The sequence below is a fragment of the Pantherophis guttatus genome, chromosome 17 (assembly GCF_059756535.1).
Source record: "Pantherophis guttatus breed Tessera chromosome 17, ASM5975653v1, whole genome shotgun sequence".
Classification (NCBI taxonomy): Eukaryota; Metazoa; Chordata; class Lepidosauria; order Squamata; family Colubridae; genus Pantherophis; species Pantherophis guttatus.
The window spans coordinates 15,935,946-15,951,472 of NC_142079.1; the positions used below are offsets into that span (position 1 = coordinate 15,935,946).

General features: G+C 47.3%; 1 protein-coding gene across 2 annotated transcripts in view; it reads left to right on the top strand.

Annotated features, from left to right (window-relative positions):
• Nucleotides 1-384: 384 nt before the first annotated feature.
• LIMK2 (LIM domain kinase 2) overlaps nt 385-15,527 on the top strand; it is a 48,546-nt gene continuing 33,403 nt past the window's right edge. Inside the window, exons 1-2 of one of the 2 annotated variants that reach the window (XM_034438490.3) lie at nt 385-598; nt 5,243-5,342. In XM_034438490.3, coding sequence (XP_034294381.1) covers nt 571-598; nt 5,243-5,342 — 128 coding nt within the window. In that variant the 5' untranslated portion in view covers nt 385-570. Of the gene's footprint in view, nt 599-5,242; nt 5,343-11,184; nt 11,410-15,527 lie in introns of those variants that run through there. The other variant, XM_034438492.3, reaches the window with a different exon arrangement.

Here is a 15,527-nt window from a genome sequence, read left to right on the forward strand (position 1 = left end):
TTAAGGCTTTGCGGGAAGCATCTCCGGGTGTGAAGCGGGCCCCGGGCCGGACCTCCACGCCCTCCGTCCGGGGAAAACCAGGCGAGGCTGGCAAAGCCCTGCAGCCGGGAGGGGATTCCCGGTCCAGCATCGGGAGAACTCAAGCCGGGCGCCGACTCGCTCGTTTCCGAAATCGGAGTCGCTCGCATCCTCAGCCACGTGCGGCGGCGGGAGCGGCAGGCGCCGATTGGCTACCCGGCTGAACAAGGGGCGGGGATAGAACGGCGCAGAGAGAGAAGTTAAAAGGAGGAGGGGGGCGGCGAGGTCTCGTTCCGCGGCCCCATTGGTCGGAAGCGGTGGGCGGGGAAGAGGGGCGGAGCCGGCGCGGGACCGGTCATTGGCCGCGCGAGGGCAGGGGCCGGGCGGGGCGTGGCCGGAGGTCCAGGTGCGACGTCGCTGGCGGTGTCCGCTGTGCTGGCGAGCGCGGGGGGAGGGAGGAGGAGGAGGAGGAGGAGGGGGCGGCGTGTGTGTGTGTGTGTGAGGCGGTGACGTCACGCGCGCGCGGGGTGGCCGAGGCGACGCTCGGAGGCCATGGACGGCGGGGTGGCCGCGCCGGCGGGTAAGGAGGCGGCCGCGGGGGGAGCCGGCTGGCCCGGCGCCAGGTGTCCGGCGGGGCGCGTGGCCGAGTCCCGCTCAGGTTTCCCGGGCGCCGCGTCCTCGGGGGGGATCCTGAGGGGCCCTCCCGCCGCCGGGACGCTCCTCGCTCGGTCGGGGGTCTCGGCTGCGCCCCTGGCCCGGAGTTCCCCCCCCCCGAGAGAGAGCGGGTCCTGCCGGAGGGTGGGGCCTCGGGGGTCTTTGGGGGCTGCGCGGAGACCCTGGCGGGGAGCAGCGGTGACCGTGGCTGCCGTCTTGCGGGGGGACCCTGCGGGGAGCCTCCCCTGCGCCCGTCCCAGCAGAGGCGCCCTCCTGGCTGCGCCTCTCGACCTCGGCTGGGGAGTTCTGGGAGGGAAAAGCCCACCCGGGCTGAGAAAAGGCACGTGCAGCTCCGGCCAAGTGGCTGGGTCCTTAAACAGTAGACGGCCATTATCTAGGTCTTAGGGAGATAGAGAGATACACATATACATAAACAGATTGTGTGGCACCTGCCTCGTGTATGATTGTTCCGAGTTCTTTGGAAAGTGGATTGAAAGTCTCAAATGTTTCCATGCTCCATAATTGCATTTCACCTTATCCAGGTTCTGTATTATTGGGCGACTCTGAGCCCAGGTGATCGTTTTTACAGCTGTACTGTGTGGGCTTTTGCCTCGGATTTCATTTTAGAGCATTTGGAGGCTGGAAGTGGAATTATTCTAGAGGCTTTGTAAGGTCTTGGCATTTTGTTCTCTCTGAGGGTTCGAGTGAACCCTCCAGGGATGTGGCTGAGCCAGCAAAGAGGGAGCACCAACAGATTTGGGTGGCTCGACAAAACAAGTGCAGAAGAGTAAGGAACAAGGGCCGCATGTTCTACTCGGAGTAAGCCCTCATCTGGCTAGGATTGGGAAGGGGATGCCTTAGAGCCCCTTGCGTTGCCCACTGTGGGTGATTAAATGACTGCTTCCTGCCGAGGAAGCAGAGGCCGCTGGAAAGGCTGCAGGGGGAATATAGAATAGCCGTTTCCAAGAAATGAGCTCATCGAGCGAGTGAATAGAAACGCTTAAAAGGGTTTGGGCAGGAGAGGTTCAAAAGGATGCGTTTAGCTAACTTGCAAAGCTGAGAAGGAAGCAAGAAGAAATAAATGTCTGCCTCCTGGTATACTTTAAGAAATTGAAATAACAGGGAACCTGACACGGCAACCATGATCTCTAATGATTATGGCATGTTTCCTTTCCTTCCTGAACACAGTCTGGTATGTGTCTTGCAGCAAATGCAACTTTATAGTAGTTCAGGAGGAAAAATAATACCAGGATTGGAACAATGAACAAAGATTCATTTGGCCAAGTAAAGAGTCTATACCAGTGTTTCCCAATCTTGGCAGCTGGAAGGCGGGTGGACGTCAACTCCCAGAATTCCCCAGCCAGCATGGAAGTCCCCCTGCCTTCCAGCTGCCAAGGTTGAGAAACACTTATAGAGTAAATGATAGCTGATGGAGGAAACACCACTCTCTGTAAACTACACCAAGGAACACATTTCTATACTGGTGGGACCTAGAAAGAGCTCCTACAGAAAGGTTCATACATGAAAGACCAGCTTTGAATCTGTGGGAAAAGAAAAACCCTGAATGACACTTGCACAGGGCATATTACTGATCTGTGCCTAGAAAAGAGTTGTGCTGTTAACAATTGACTACTCCAAGGCAGACAGAAACAAATGTGTGCCAATCATACCGTTGACTCATGAATTCATCCATGATCATGGATTAGGGGTGTTGGACAGATAATGTCCATCAACAGTTCTCCAGGTCTGCTAATCCATCAGAACAGATGATGTTAGCAGAGCAGCTACAATGGTATTCCAGTTGCAGAGCGTGAGGAACTCTTCAGTTCCAGGCTGTTCATCACTGGAGACGTTCCTTTTCCATCCTTTGGGGTTTTTTATCTTTGCTAAATTTGTTTGTACAGTCTCACTATCTGCTCCTCTCCCATTTTCTGCTTACAGGAATTGTTTTGCAATGCAGCTTTTAATATTTCCTGTTTAGGGAATGCCTTCTTATTTTGAAGACTCCTTTTCCTGCCATGAAACCCTTCTTCTTATTGCTCTCAATTGGTCAGCAAATGCTTTCTTGGAACACCTAGTACAGGGGTGTCAGACTCAAGATCTATTGGCTAAGGGGCTTAATTTAGGGAAGGCAGATTTTTGACTGAATGTTTGGGTAGACTTTGAGAGGTCAGCAGCTGAGTCATCCTCTGAGGGAGAGGATGTGCTTCTCTTTTCTGATTGTTTTCAACTCCATGACAAGCATCTCTTGCAGATGCATTCATTTGAACTGCTTCTCTTTCAAGTATATGGCTATCTCATTCTGAAAAGTATGTGCTTCCATGGAGGTATGTCAAAATGTAAGGTCAAAGTACCTTCAGGTATTCATACACATTTAAAATATTTGTGTCGGATTACATAGCATTAGACTCATTCTTGAGGAATAAAGAACAGAAAGTAGATAAGTATAGTAAGAAAGGAAAAGCAATAATTACAGGGAAAAGACCACCCTGCTAAGACTACCCTTTGGGCTGGACATTCAGATTATGCTTAAATGGCATGCCCAGTGCTCTCAAGAGGGACCCATCCATGGGTTCCCACCACACCTCCCATGGTCTTGATGTTCATCCTGCCTTCCTCAGATCTTCCCTACCATGTTATTCTCCTCCTCTTGGTGGTGGTGGGGGGGCCGCAGGGATTTTTGCTACTGGTTCTCCGAACCACCTGCCGCCATTGCTACCGGTCTGAACCGGGAGCATTTCACCCCTGGATTGATACCCTCTCTCTCTCTCCCAGTAAATCCCTCTCTGTCTTAACTGTGGATTCAGGATCATCTGTGTCTCAATAAGGTTTCTGTTATACTGACTAGATCTATATTGCATTTCCAACCAAGTAACCAACTTTCCTTCTAATCTGAGACCTAAAGCCGTGCTAGAGCATTATCATCTTGATTGCAAGCCTCTGAGATGTTATCAAACCTAAATTCTGCAGAACAAAAGCCACATTGGGACACTTGATTTTTCCCTTACAAATTGGAACAAAATCAGAGACGGTGCCCTCTGTAGCTGGTAATTTCCTCCAGACAGTTTCTGTTGATTAAATAAAAAGCTGCACAAAAATAAGTGACATAAAGAGAGGTGAACTTGCACATTTATGAGCCCAATTATGCAATATTAAAAAGAGGCCTAATGGAGTTTCATTCACTGAATTCAATCTGGTGAATCAGAATATTCTGTTTCACAAGGCCAGCTTTTCAGTGTTACATAACCGTGGTTCAGATCTGTAGTATCAGTGATGAATTGGTCTATAGCTTAAAGGAAGCTTGCTTGCATTTCCCTTTCTGAGAAAATCGTCTACTGGTATTCCAACTCTAGGGAACACCCCTAGTTGAATGAATGTAATCCAGCCCAAAGGGGTAATGCGCTTTTAATATTGTATTGCAGAAAATACTTTACTTCTGAAACTGCTGAATTCTCACGGCTGCCTCTGGCACAGCCAGGGCTCTTCAGATGAATGTAGGGCATAACAAAGGATTTCATGGGGCTTCCTGCTTCACAGCTCTTCCTCCCATTCACTCTCATGCATGGCAGGAGAGGGCCTGGAGGGGGCCCAGCAGAAGGCTTTTGTCTGAACCAGCAAAGCAAGCTGGCACGATGAGAAATAATCGGTAGACACAGATATTTTAGGATTTTTTTTTTTTTTTTTTGCTTTAATTTATATGCCGCCCTTCTCTGGAGACTCAGGGCGGCTTACAATGTGTTAAGCAATAGCCTTTATACTTTTGTATATTTATACAAAGTCAGCTTATTGCCCCCACATTCTGGGTCCTCAATTTACCCACCTTAGAAAGGATGGAAGGCTGAGTCAACCTTGAGCCTGGCGAGATTTGAACTTGTAGTAATTGCAGGCAGCAGATGTTAATAACAGTGCTTTAGTCAAGCAAGCAAAAGCAAGCAAGCAAAAGCAAGCAAAACTTTAGTCCACTGTACTAAGTGCAATTCTAGGTTGCACTGATGTTCCCCTGCAGGTCCATCAGCAGATTAGCCAGAATGCATTCATTGGCTGTGAGCAAGTGAGAGCCATCTACGGTGAACTCCATTTTCAAAATCTTTTTTTCCCCTTCAACATTCTTGACAGTGTTATTGAGTTCGAACAGTGCTGGATGTCAGGGTTTAGTTTTAGACCATGGTTTACAAAAAACATTTCCTGATGCTTCACTGGTAACCATGGCTGGCATCTTCAGAGGGAGGAAATCCCTTCTCTAGACCAGGGTCGTTATACCCTGAGGCCCAACACTGCCCAACAGCTACCAGCCATGAAAACCTACACCAGTATAGTCTTCATAAAAACTGAGTAGGCCAGGAATGCAGCCAGTATATAAACGTGAAACTTTGGGAGTCACAACTTTGATAAGAGCAGTTTTGTCAGCAATAATTTTCTTTTGGCCGACTGTATAGGAAACAGATTGTAGAAGAAACCCACGTATAGTGCTGGTCTTTTTCTAAGGCTGGACTTTCATGATACCCTGTTCCCATATACCTGCCGTTGAAAGAGCATCTGCTGAAGTGTCCGTTCTTTGTGTTCCATGTAGGTGAAGAAGATTGGAAGTGCCTGGGATGTGGCAATAGCATTGCAACTGGTCAACGCCTCTTCAAGACCGTTAATGAATCTTGGCATATTTCCTGTTTTCGGTAGGTCAAAGGGCTCCTGTTGTCGCTTCTGGATAGCCTGGGAGGGCTGCGACTGTGGAAATTCAGAACATGCAACTCATATAGGCATGTTATAGCATCTATCAATGTCTGTCTGTCTGTTTACGCGTTCCATGTGACGTGACAAAAGACTATTTTGAAAACCTGTAAAAAGCACAAAAGTTAATAATATCCTGAAAGGACTAAGAGGGAGGTCAAATTATGAACGGGGGAGCCAGCTCATCAGATTATCATTCCGTTGAGACCCTCCCCTCCCAGTATAGACTGGGCTCCTCTTCCAGTAAAATAAAACCTCCCTTTAAAGAGGAGAAAGATATCTGGTATGTCTAAAGTTAAGTGATTGCGGTCACCTTCATAAATCTGGATAATTTGCAGAGTTGCATACTTCCCTGTTTATGTCATCGCTTAATTTTCAGTGGCTCAAATGATGTAAAAATGCCGATTGCATAATTACAAATAGAGGCAAAGTCAATTATGCAACTATGGTAAATGACATCATTGTTCGGATGGCTTTGGAGACAAAAGAGCTATTGTTTGGTGGTGAAGCCTGGAGCAAATTATGTCTATGGCATCTGAAATCTGGAGAATGGATTTTTATTTTCTCTCTCTCTTTATTCTTCCTGAAAAACAAAAGGCAATCTAAACATTTATGGAGATTTTGCTTTTACTTTTCTGTTCCTTACCTTGTCCTTACGCTGTATTATTGTACTGATTCAATATAGGTGAATTGTACTGATTCAGTACTGGTTTTATTTGAAGAAAATTTAATGTCTGCTGTTTTGATAATTTTTCATTGCATAGTGAGAAAAATCACAGGATTTATTATTTATTTAATTACTAAAGTCAGTTTGGTGTGATGGCCAGGTCCCATTTTGGGTGCTGTGTTTTCTTCTGTGAAGTAAGGATAACGGGGAAATAGAAGCGAAGCCTGATGAAGAAAGATGGACAGAATAGCTATAGAGACATATATGTCTGGTCTTGAAGAAAGACAACTAAGGGGCACTTGGTGAGATTGAAGTATCTGAAGATCAAGCCCTCTTCCCTATCAAGCAAAGCTCCACGATCTGGAAAGCATTTTGAAGTTTGATGCAAAGCAGAGCCTGATTAAATACCAAGAGAAAAAAAATCCCCATGGGTTTAAGTACTAGAGCCTCGGAGCCAGAGGGTTTAATGCGGGGGTGAAATCTAATTTTTTTTTGCTACCGGTTCTGTGGGTGTGGCTTAATTAGTGGGCATGGCTTGGTGGTAAGGTGACTGGGTGGGCATGGCCAAGTCAATGTCACTTCTTTGCCCTTTTTTAACCTACAAAACACAACACAACACAACTGGCTCACCCACAATGTAAAAGCAGCTGTGCTAGACTCAAAATGGCCCCGCAACAAGCAGGAACCTCACACAGCCACAAAAAGCCCAAAAAACCAACTTTCACACTTTACACACACAAAATTCCACATACAGCTTTGGAGATTTTGTGTGTTTGTGTAGTTAGAGTGAAACACTACAGAAACACACTAAATCTCAGAAAGCTGCACAAATATTATTTTATTTTTATTTATTTTTATTTTTATATAAAAGCAGCTAAATTTAAAACTTCCTAAACTTTAAATGGCTAGGTCTAAAAAAAGAACAACTAAAAAAAACCCCAATTAACTTTTTTTTTTAAAGCTCCCAAAGGGGAAAAAAACTTACCCAATAGAACAGGGGTCTCCAACCTTGGCAACTTTAAGACTTGTGGACTTCAACTCCCAGAATTCCTCAGCCAGCTTTGCTGGGAGTTGAAGTCCACAAGTCAAGGCAGGAAGGCAGGCAGGCAGGCAGAAAGACCTGCTTACCGATGAGCTTGATTGCAGGCAGGGAGATTCAGTTGCTTGCTGATGCATGGATTGCGATCGTCATGCGATCAGCAGCTAAGGTAAGCAAGCTGGAGGCTGGGAGAGGGGTGGGAGGAGAAAAAAAGAAACTTTTTTTCTTTTACATGGCTCTGGTGATCCAAGCTGAGTTGCCTGATTAGCAGGCAACTCAGCTGGGATGTCAGAGCTTGGCTGGTCAGAGCCATTTAAAAGAAAAAAAAGGCTCGGATGATTGCGGGGCTCAGCCTGCGGCATGGGGGGTGGGGGCAGGGATTTTTGCTACCGGTTCTCCGAACTGCCCGCTGCCATTGCTACCTACTCGCCCGAGCCGGTCCGAACCGGGAGCATTTCACCCCTGGTTTAATGAGCTCCCTTCTCTGGATGTTTTTGAGCAGAAGACGGCAGGTGTGGTCGGGATGCCTGGATCTGGGTTCCGGCTCTGACCTGGGACCTCGGTGGCCTCTTCTGAGTCTGTGAATTACAAAGCAGGACAAATGGCCGGGGCAGAAAAGGGTCTGGCTGAGCCAGTCAAGCAAGTAATGGCCGGGTTGTAGCCTTCCTTTTTGATGCTCCCTGCATGCCTTCAGGGCTTCTGCTTGGCCCAGCAGCTCAACCCATGGGACAGAAGTTGCCTTCGGAGGTTGTGGGAGCTTCATCCCTGGAGGCTTTCAAGAAGAGGCTGGACGGCCATCTGTCAGAAATGGCCTAGGGTCTCCTGCTTGGACGGGGGGTTGGACTAGATGACTTACAAGGTCCCTTCCAACTCTGTTCATCTGGGAGTTTCAGCTGGGTTCCTTCATTGGTGCCCCAAGTGATGGCTCTGAAAGCCATTTTGGCTTTCAAGGGTTTGGAACGGGTAGAAATAGGAGTGTCCCCCAACTTAAGATAGCAGCTACAAATGATTGTCGTTCCTGTGTTTCGTGTTGCGGCTCTGAAGGGTCCTTTCAAAGGGCACCAGTGGGTGACCTTGTCAGAGATTTACTGCTCATGCTGCACATGGGAGCTTGGAAGGAATTCCCACATGAAAGGTTGGGGGGCTTTGGGGGGCTCTCTCAGAGGGAGGCCCCTCTTGCTGCTCTGGGATAGTCTTTCCCTGACAGAGAGGCTTTTTTTCATCAGGAAATGGTTTCTTCCTGATACTCGGATCCGGTTGTGTTTTGCTGGTTTTGTCTGTTGCTGTTTTAAATAGGATGTGTGTTGCCTCTAACATCTGGTACAGATGAATAGATGAATAGACAGAGCGAGGAAGGAGGGGGTGACCCAGGTGTCGTGCAGTGGGCCAGATCTATTCATGGGAGCTCCCTGAGTGGCTTTGGGCCCATCATCCTTAGCCTGACAGGGCTATGGGGAAAATTGGAGCAGGGAGATCTCGGGATGCTTCCCAAGCTGAGGCTCCAGGGTGGCCAGCTTGCCAGGAGCTGTTTTCATTGGCTTGTCAGATGAGCTGGAAGCGGCTTCATCCGTCCCAGACAATCTGCCCCAACCAGGACGGCTTTAAGGCTGGCTCTACCCTCTTACTGGGAGGGAGGGAGGGAGGGAGGGACTTTTGTGGAAATGGCTTGAGTTTTACTCTGCCAGGCTTTACAGGTAAGGTCCTTGACTTACAACAGTTCATTTAGTGACCGTTCAAAGTTACAACGCCACTGAAAAAAGTGACATGACCATTTTTCACACTTATGTCCATTGCAACATCCCCATGATTTACATTCAGATGCTTGACCACTGGTTCATATTTATGTCGGTTGCTGTGTCCCGGGGTCACGCAATCCCCTTTTGCGACCTTCTGACAAGCAAAGCCAATGGGGAAGCCAGATTCACTTAACAACCGTGTCACTAACTTAACAACTGCAGAGCTTCCCTTAACAACTATGGCAATAAAAGTTGTAAAATGGGGGAAAACTCACTTAACAAATTTTTCACTTAGCAGCATAAATTCTGGGCTCAATTGTGGTCGTAAATGGAGGACTAGCTCTATTGTGGGGGGTCAGCATCCAGCCTCAGCTCCATTTAAAAAACAAAAAACTGGATGCCCTGCAGCTGGACCTGTCAGCACTTCCTTTCTGGCCAGCTATCCAAGCCAGGACACCAACATTTGAAACTGCAGTTGCAGAAATGTGTCTCTCTCTCTACCTGCATTCCCAGGAGCCAAACATTTTTCTTCCAGAAGAAATCCTCTGTTTTTTTTTTTTTTTAAAGCATGCCCCAATTGCTTCTGCGGCTCCTGTGGTCAATTTTTAAGAGGCTGCTGTGGGTGAAAAGCCTTTGGCCGTGTGTTCCAGCAGAGGGAAGGCTGTTGACAGGCATCCAGCGGATTAGCCGACTCCTTGGCCTGCCGTTGTGCAGTTGTGCTGCTGTGTGACTGGCCATCCTCCAGGCCTTTGCTCAGCCAAGGAGGCAGCACTCGGACAGTTGGGGCGGAATCTCCCGGCTTCTCCTTTGGGCCAGGTTTTTCTCCTTTTGTCTCTTGACACCCCTGAGCTGCAAACCCGACCTAAGACGATCTCACAGCCGTTGTGTGAGGCTGCCACTGTGATCTTCTGCCACTCCCGTGCAGCTCCGCAAGTCCTCTTCAGCAACCGCAGCATACAGCCCTGAGCCCCCATTACGTTCAAGCTCGGGATGGAGACCCCTGACAAGGGGATGTTGCTGGGAAGGGAATGGTTCCTGCCCGCTGAGCTCTGGCTCACCATTACTCCGTGCCGGATGGGACCTGGCTGGGACAGGATCTGGCCTGGAGCCAGTAGCAGGACAGCTGCCAGTTGACTGAGGGCTGGTGGGGGGCCATTAACAGCCTGCGGTTGAAACCAGCAGTGACTTGGTGACTGTCCCTAGCCTGATCCGAAGAGAGGTTTGTTCTCTGCTCTCAGAGGGAGGATGAGAGTCACTTTAGTCCAGACAGACCTTTGGGTCATTTTTTGGCTTGGAGTAGGCATGGGCCACAGGCAGCCCTCCTGTGCCTGAGGAGGGTCAGAGATGCCTAGTTGGTCATCTTCCATATCTTCCAAAGCATCGCTTTTCTCTTGGGGGATGTAAGTGGGTTACAGACATGCCAAGGGGCCGGTAATGCCCCAGGACTCGTTCTTCTGGGTGGGCTGCCCTCTCGTTGCCTCCCCTCCCTTCTCTGACTCTGAGAGCACTTGCTGTACCCTGACCAAGAATGTGCTGGTGGCCTTTCTCTCGAGGGAGGGGGGCTGCGGGTGCATGGCAGAGCCCCCGGGCTTTGGTCTGTCCTGCTCTTTCCCCCCCCCCCAAGTCTTCCCTTGCACAAAGCCTCTCTCCCTCCCTCCCTCCCTCCCCTGCCCCGTTTCTGCCTCTCAGGCCATTAAGCAAAAACTCAAGAACGTGGCAGCATAACCTCAACCTGAGAGGAGGGAAGTTCAGAGATAATACGAGAAAGTCTTATTTCACAGAAAAAGAGGAGTGAAAGCTTGGAGCCAGTTTCCAGTGGAAGTAGTGGTTCAAGTCATCAGTAATTGTGGGAGATAAACATAAGTCCATCATTTGACAAATACTAAAAATAAAAAATCAATCAAATATAAAAAATAATTAAAATAATTATTAATTAAAAACAAAACCAAACTCCAATGGCAAATTTTGTGGACCACTAGATCTTTTTCTGCCATCAGCTTTCCATGTTTCTATGATTGGCTTTAAATTGAGACTTTTCCCCTTAAACATTGGAAGTGCTTCATGGAGACCTCTCTATTTCTTCTGGGTGCCAAGCGAAGTAGAACGGTTGCCTTTTGTTTGTGACCCATGATGGGGGGGACAGAATTCGTTTGGGCTCTGACTCCTGAGTGCACCCTTGCTTTCGCTGTTTTTGTTCCTGTGACCTGGACATAAGTTGGGTGGGGCAGACCTCCAGCTCTGTGGAAACAAACAGCAGATCAGCCTTCTTGATGGTTTCCTTCCCACCCTGTCCCACCCCACGGCAGCTGCAGGCGGCAGGCTCCCTCCCGTGCGGCCCCTTCTGAGCAGTTAATGTGTCACCAAAGGCCTGCCAGGAATGTGCTCAGGTCTCCGGGTCAGGCTTTCTTCAGGACCAGCCCTCTCCCAGGAGTGGCGCAACCTGCCTAATCTCCGCACAGTCCTTTGAAGAGGCACGTCGCCTTCCTCTCCCCTCCTTGGCCGAGCCCAGAGGGCAGGAAGGGCATGAAAAAGAAGGCGCCTTGCTCATGAACTCTGCGGCCAAGCTCCAGGTTTGTTCGGTCTTGGAGGATGTCATGATTCATGAATTCGGGTGGTTCTGAAGTGGCCGAGCGCATGCTGGCTGGGGGAGTCTGGGAGTTGGAGTCCACATAGCACAATGGTGTGCAGCCATTTCTGTGCTGAGCAGGGCCCTGAAGCTGCCTTTGTAAATACCAATTTGGATTTCATTGCACTAAATTGTGTTTAAAGGATTATGCCCTGCTATTTGTCCTCTTCCGCTGCATTAAATGCTCACGTTGAATTCCTTTTGTATTGGAGTTCAGAGTCCAGCCCTGGCCAGGCTGGATGGTCTCCATGGGCTTCTAGAATTCTCAGGAATGGCCAAACTGGTTGCCAGTTCTAACAGCTGAAGTCTACCCTTTTGGAGAAAGGACCCAGTTCTTCCAGAGATGGTGGTACCAGGGACAGGCATTCTTTTCTGCTGCCATTGGACTGCAGCACCCAGAAGTCTTTGGAAGAGACCCATTTCCTTTGTAATGGGGAAGTTGCCTTTAAAAGGAGAATGGAATGGAATGGAATGAGCTGGAAGGGGCCTTGGAGGTCTTCTAGTCCAACCCCCTGCTCAAGCAGGAGAACTTATACCATTTCAGATAAGTGACTGTTTAGATCAGGGGTGTCAAACTGGCAGCCTGCAGGCCGGATGCATCATGTGCAGGCCATGCCTACCCCAGCTCTGCGAAGGGGAAAAGCGTCGCGAAATGTCACATGATGGCAACGTGTTGCAGTTTGACACCTGTGGTGTCGACTCTTCTTAAAAACTTCCAGTGATGGAGCGCCCACTATTTCTGGAGGCAAGCTGTTCCACTGGTTAATTGTTCACCCTGTTAGGAAGTTTGTGGTTAGAGTTTGTGGCGCAGTGGTTAGGGTGCAGTACTGCAGCTACTTCAGCTGACTGCTAGTTCAGCAGATCAGTGGATCAAATCTCACCAGCTCAAGGTTGACTCAGCCTTCCATCCTTCCGAGGTGGGTAAAATGAGGACCCAGATTGTTGGGGGCAATATGCTATTTAGTATACTGTCTTTGGTGTAAGCCGCCCAGAGTCCTCAGAGAGTGGGCGGCATAGAAATATGACTAATAATAAATAAATAAGTTTCTCCTTAATTTTAGCATAGCATCGCTTTATCTTCCATTATCTGGGTGTCTTCTGAATATGTTTGTAATAAATAAATACTCAGACACGGTTGCCCTGGCCTTGAAGCGACGTCCCTGGGAGGGATCCACATTAAAGAAGACTAATTCAAAAGTTTCATTGAAAAAATGTGTGATTAGGCAAATGCTTATGGGGATTCTCAATCATCCAGGGCCATGGTTATTCCGAAAGTGCTGTTCAAAGGGAAATTAGACTTTCTTGGGGGGTTTTTCTTGAAAATGTTTTGCATCTCACCCAAGAAGCGTCAAGCCAGGACTAAGGAAGCTTCTTGGATGAGAACCAAAACGTTTTCAAGAAAAAAAACCAAGGAAGCCTTTTGAACGGCACCTTTGGAATTGTGATTAGGCAGTCCTAATCGGTCTGTCTGTCTGTCTCTCCATCCATCCATCCATCCATCCCAAGTTTCTGCACCATTTTATCAGGACTGCTGTATTCCTGTCTGAGCAGTGAACTCTTTCCCTTCAGTGCTGGGAAGTATCCTCTGCTGGAGAAGGATAACTTTTATGGATTCCTTGCCAGACTCTTATTCAGAAGCAGACCTGGGATTCATAAGACATTTCCTGTGTAAAGGAGCCTCCTGAATTTGGCTTTAAAGGGGTGTCCAGAGGGAATGCCTTAACATTGGTTGTCTTGCTTGGGCCCTTTGAACTTTTATGCTTCAAAGTTGCATAATGGCATGGCAGAAAAGGAAGGGCAGCCCAGAAGGTCAGGGCTGAGAGTCAGCAATTGTGGATGCTCTGCTTTATGGCAAAAGGGAGGAGCCCAGCTTGCCAACGGATGTGTCCCACCGAGGATGGGTGGAGTTAAAAAATCCCTAATTGTTGGAGGGGCTGAATGAAAGGTTTTACCCTCCCCTTTATGTGTTCCCTTGCCCTGAAAATCCCTTGAAGATATAAAGATAGGGTTTAAAAATAATGTTTCTATTGATATTAATGTGGCTTTTCTGACGAATCGAAAACAAAATAATGAAACACATGAAATGAAATAAATTCATAACACCACTTCCTGGCCCTGAAATCGAGAGTGATTGTTAGCAGAATCAGCCCTCCTTGTCCCTCCCCAAGTTATGTTTATTAGAGCAGATAAAATCAGAACTACAAACCTCTTGGATCACTAACCTGAGAAATTTTGTAAGAAGCTGTGGCCTTCCTGTCTCTTATGTAACAGGAGAACAAGTTAAAAAAAGATTTGCTCAAAGAATGATGGGCAGAGAAGCACAAAATGAGCTACTCTCAGTAAGGCTGGTAACTTGAAATGTCTGAGTGAATATAAACCTACTTTTCAAATAGACAGCTATTTAAAGATACAACTGCCAAAACATCTGAGAGAGATTTTTATGCCAGCAAGATTCAAACAGCTTGACCCAATGGTCAGATATGAGAGGTTCCATTCTATATCATATAATGGACATATCTGCATTTGCGGAGCAGCAGAGGTAGAAAACTTGGCTCACATACTGATTGGTTGTTGTTTGTAATGAGAGGTGAGAGGTTCATATATTAAACAATTGACCCATGGGGAACCCCATATTAAAACAACATGTGCGGCCAGAATTTGAAAACAACATTTAATAAGATGCAGTACTTGAATAAAATGGTTCGGTTGAGATTGGCATTTCTTTTTTTAAAAAATTTGATTTATATGCCGCCCTTCTCCGGAGACGCAGGGCGGCTTACAATGCGTTAAGCAATAGCCTTCCTACTTTTGTATATTTTTACAAAGTCAGCTTATTGCCCCCACAAACTGGGTCCTCAATTTACCTACCTTAGAAAGGATGGAAGGCTGAGTCAACCTTGAGCCTGGGGAGATTCGAATTTACTAATTGCAGACAGCTGGAGTTAAATTACAATGCATTAGTCTGCTGAGCTATCCAGGCTCATATGTGGGACTGATTGAGGTAGATTGTAGGGGTGATACTGAAATATAATTTTATCTTGTTTTACTTATCTATATATTAAATAATTGTGTTTTATTCCAATTTCATTTTAAATTGTTTTTATAGGATTTTATTAATAATTTGTGTTTGGAACTCTGTATTTTGATATGGCCTATGTAGGCTAATAAATAAGCTAAACTAATTAATCTCAAATCATGTGGCTGTCCTGTGCAGCTACTACACAATATTGGGAAAATACAGGTAATTCTACAGTGTTCCCACATACACTGAAACACCTTTTTGAATTTGAAGCACAGCCTTTCTGGCTGGAGGTGTTGAAGATTACTTGAAGGTAATAAGATGGAGAAATAAATTAGTGTCATTGGCATCTTGATAACACCAAGATGATCTCACTCGGCAGTTTCATATCAATGACAAAGTGGCGCCCAGAGGGACTGAGGAGTGACTATGTCATTAAGGATCCGTTGAGTTCTACCCAAAGGATAAGAATGGAACAAGTGCAGTGCAGTACTTCAGTTCCCAAATCCCTTAGTCTGTAGATCTAGAAGATACTTTCCAGATCCAGAAGATATCAACTGGATTCTGAATCTATGGAAAGATTCAGGAAAACCCAACTGTGATACTCTTTGGACTAGTCTCGGTCATCTGTCAGGCTGACCAAGGCCATTTCAAGCCCACAGCTGACTTTGGAGCCTGCTTAAAATGGGTCTAGAGGTGATCTGTTCCCTCCAAAACACATGAAGCTGTTTGCCACCACCTTCTCCGTCATCTCTCCCAACCGAGGGAAGTGGAAGACTGGCCTATAAGTTTTCCTCATTGAGGAAACCAGGGTAGGTTTCTTAAGAAAAGACCCAAACGTTGCCAGCCGCCCTGCTGTTTCTCCGTGAGGCTTTGTGGAGCGCAGCAAGATCAGTTCCATAGCAAACTTGGACAATTAAATCACTTGTGTTGGGCAGCTGTCCAAAGAGCAGAATCGATACCAAAAGGACAATAGTTTTGGTGCAGCTCTAAAGCTCGGGAGTAGCGTGTAACACCCAGTTGGTCAACACACCATTTCGTGT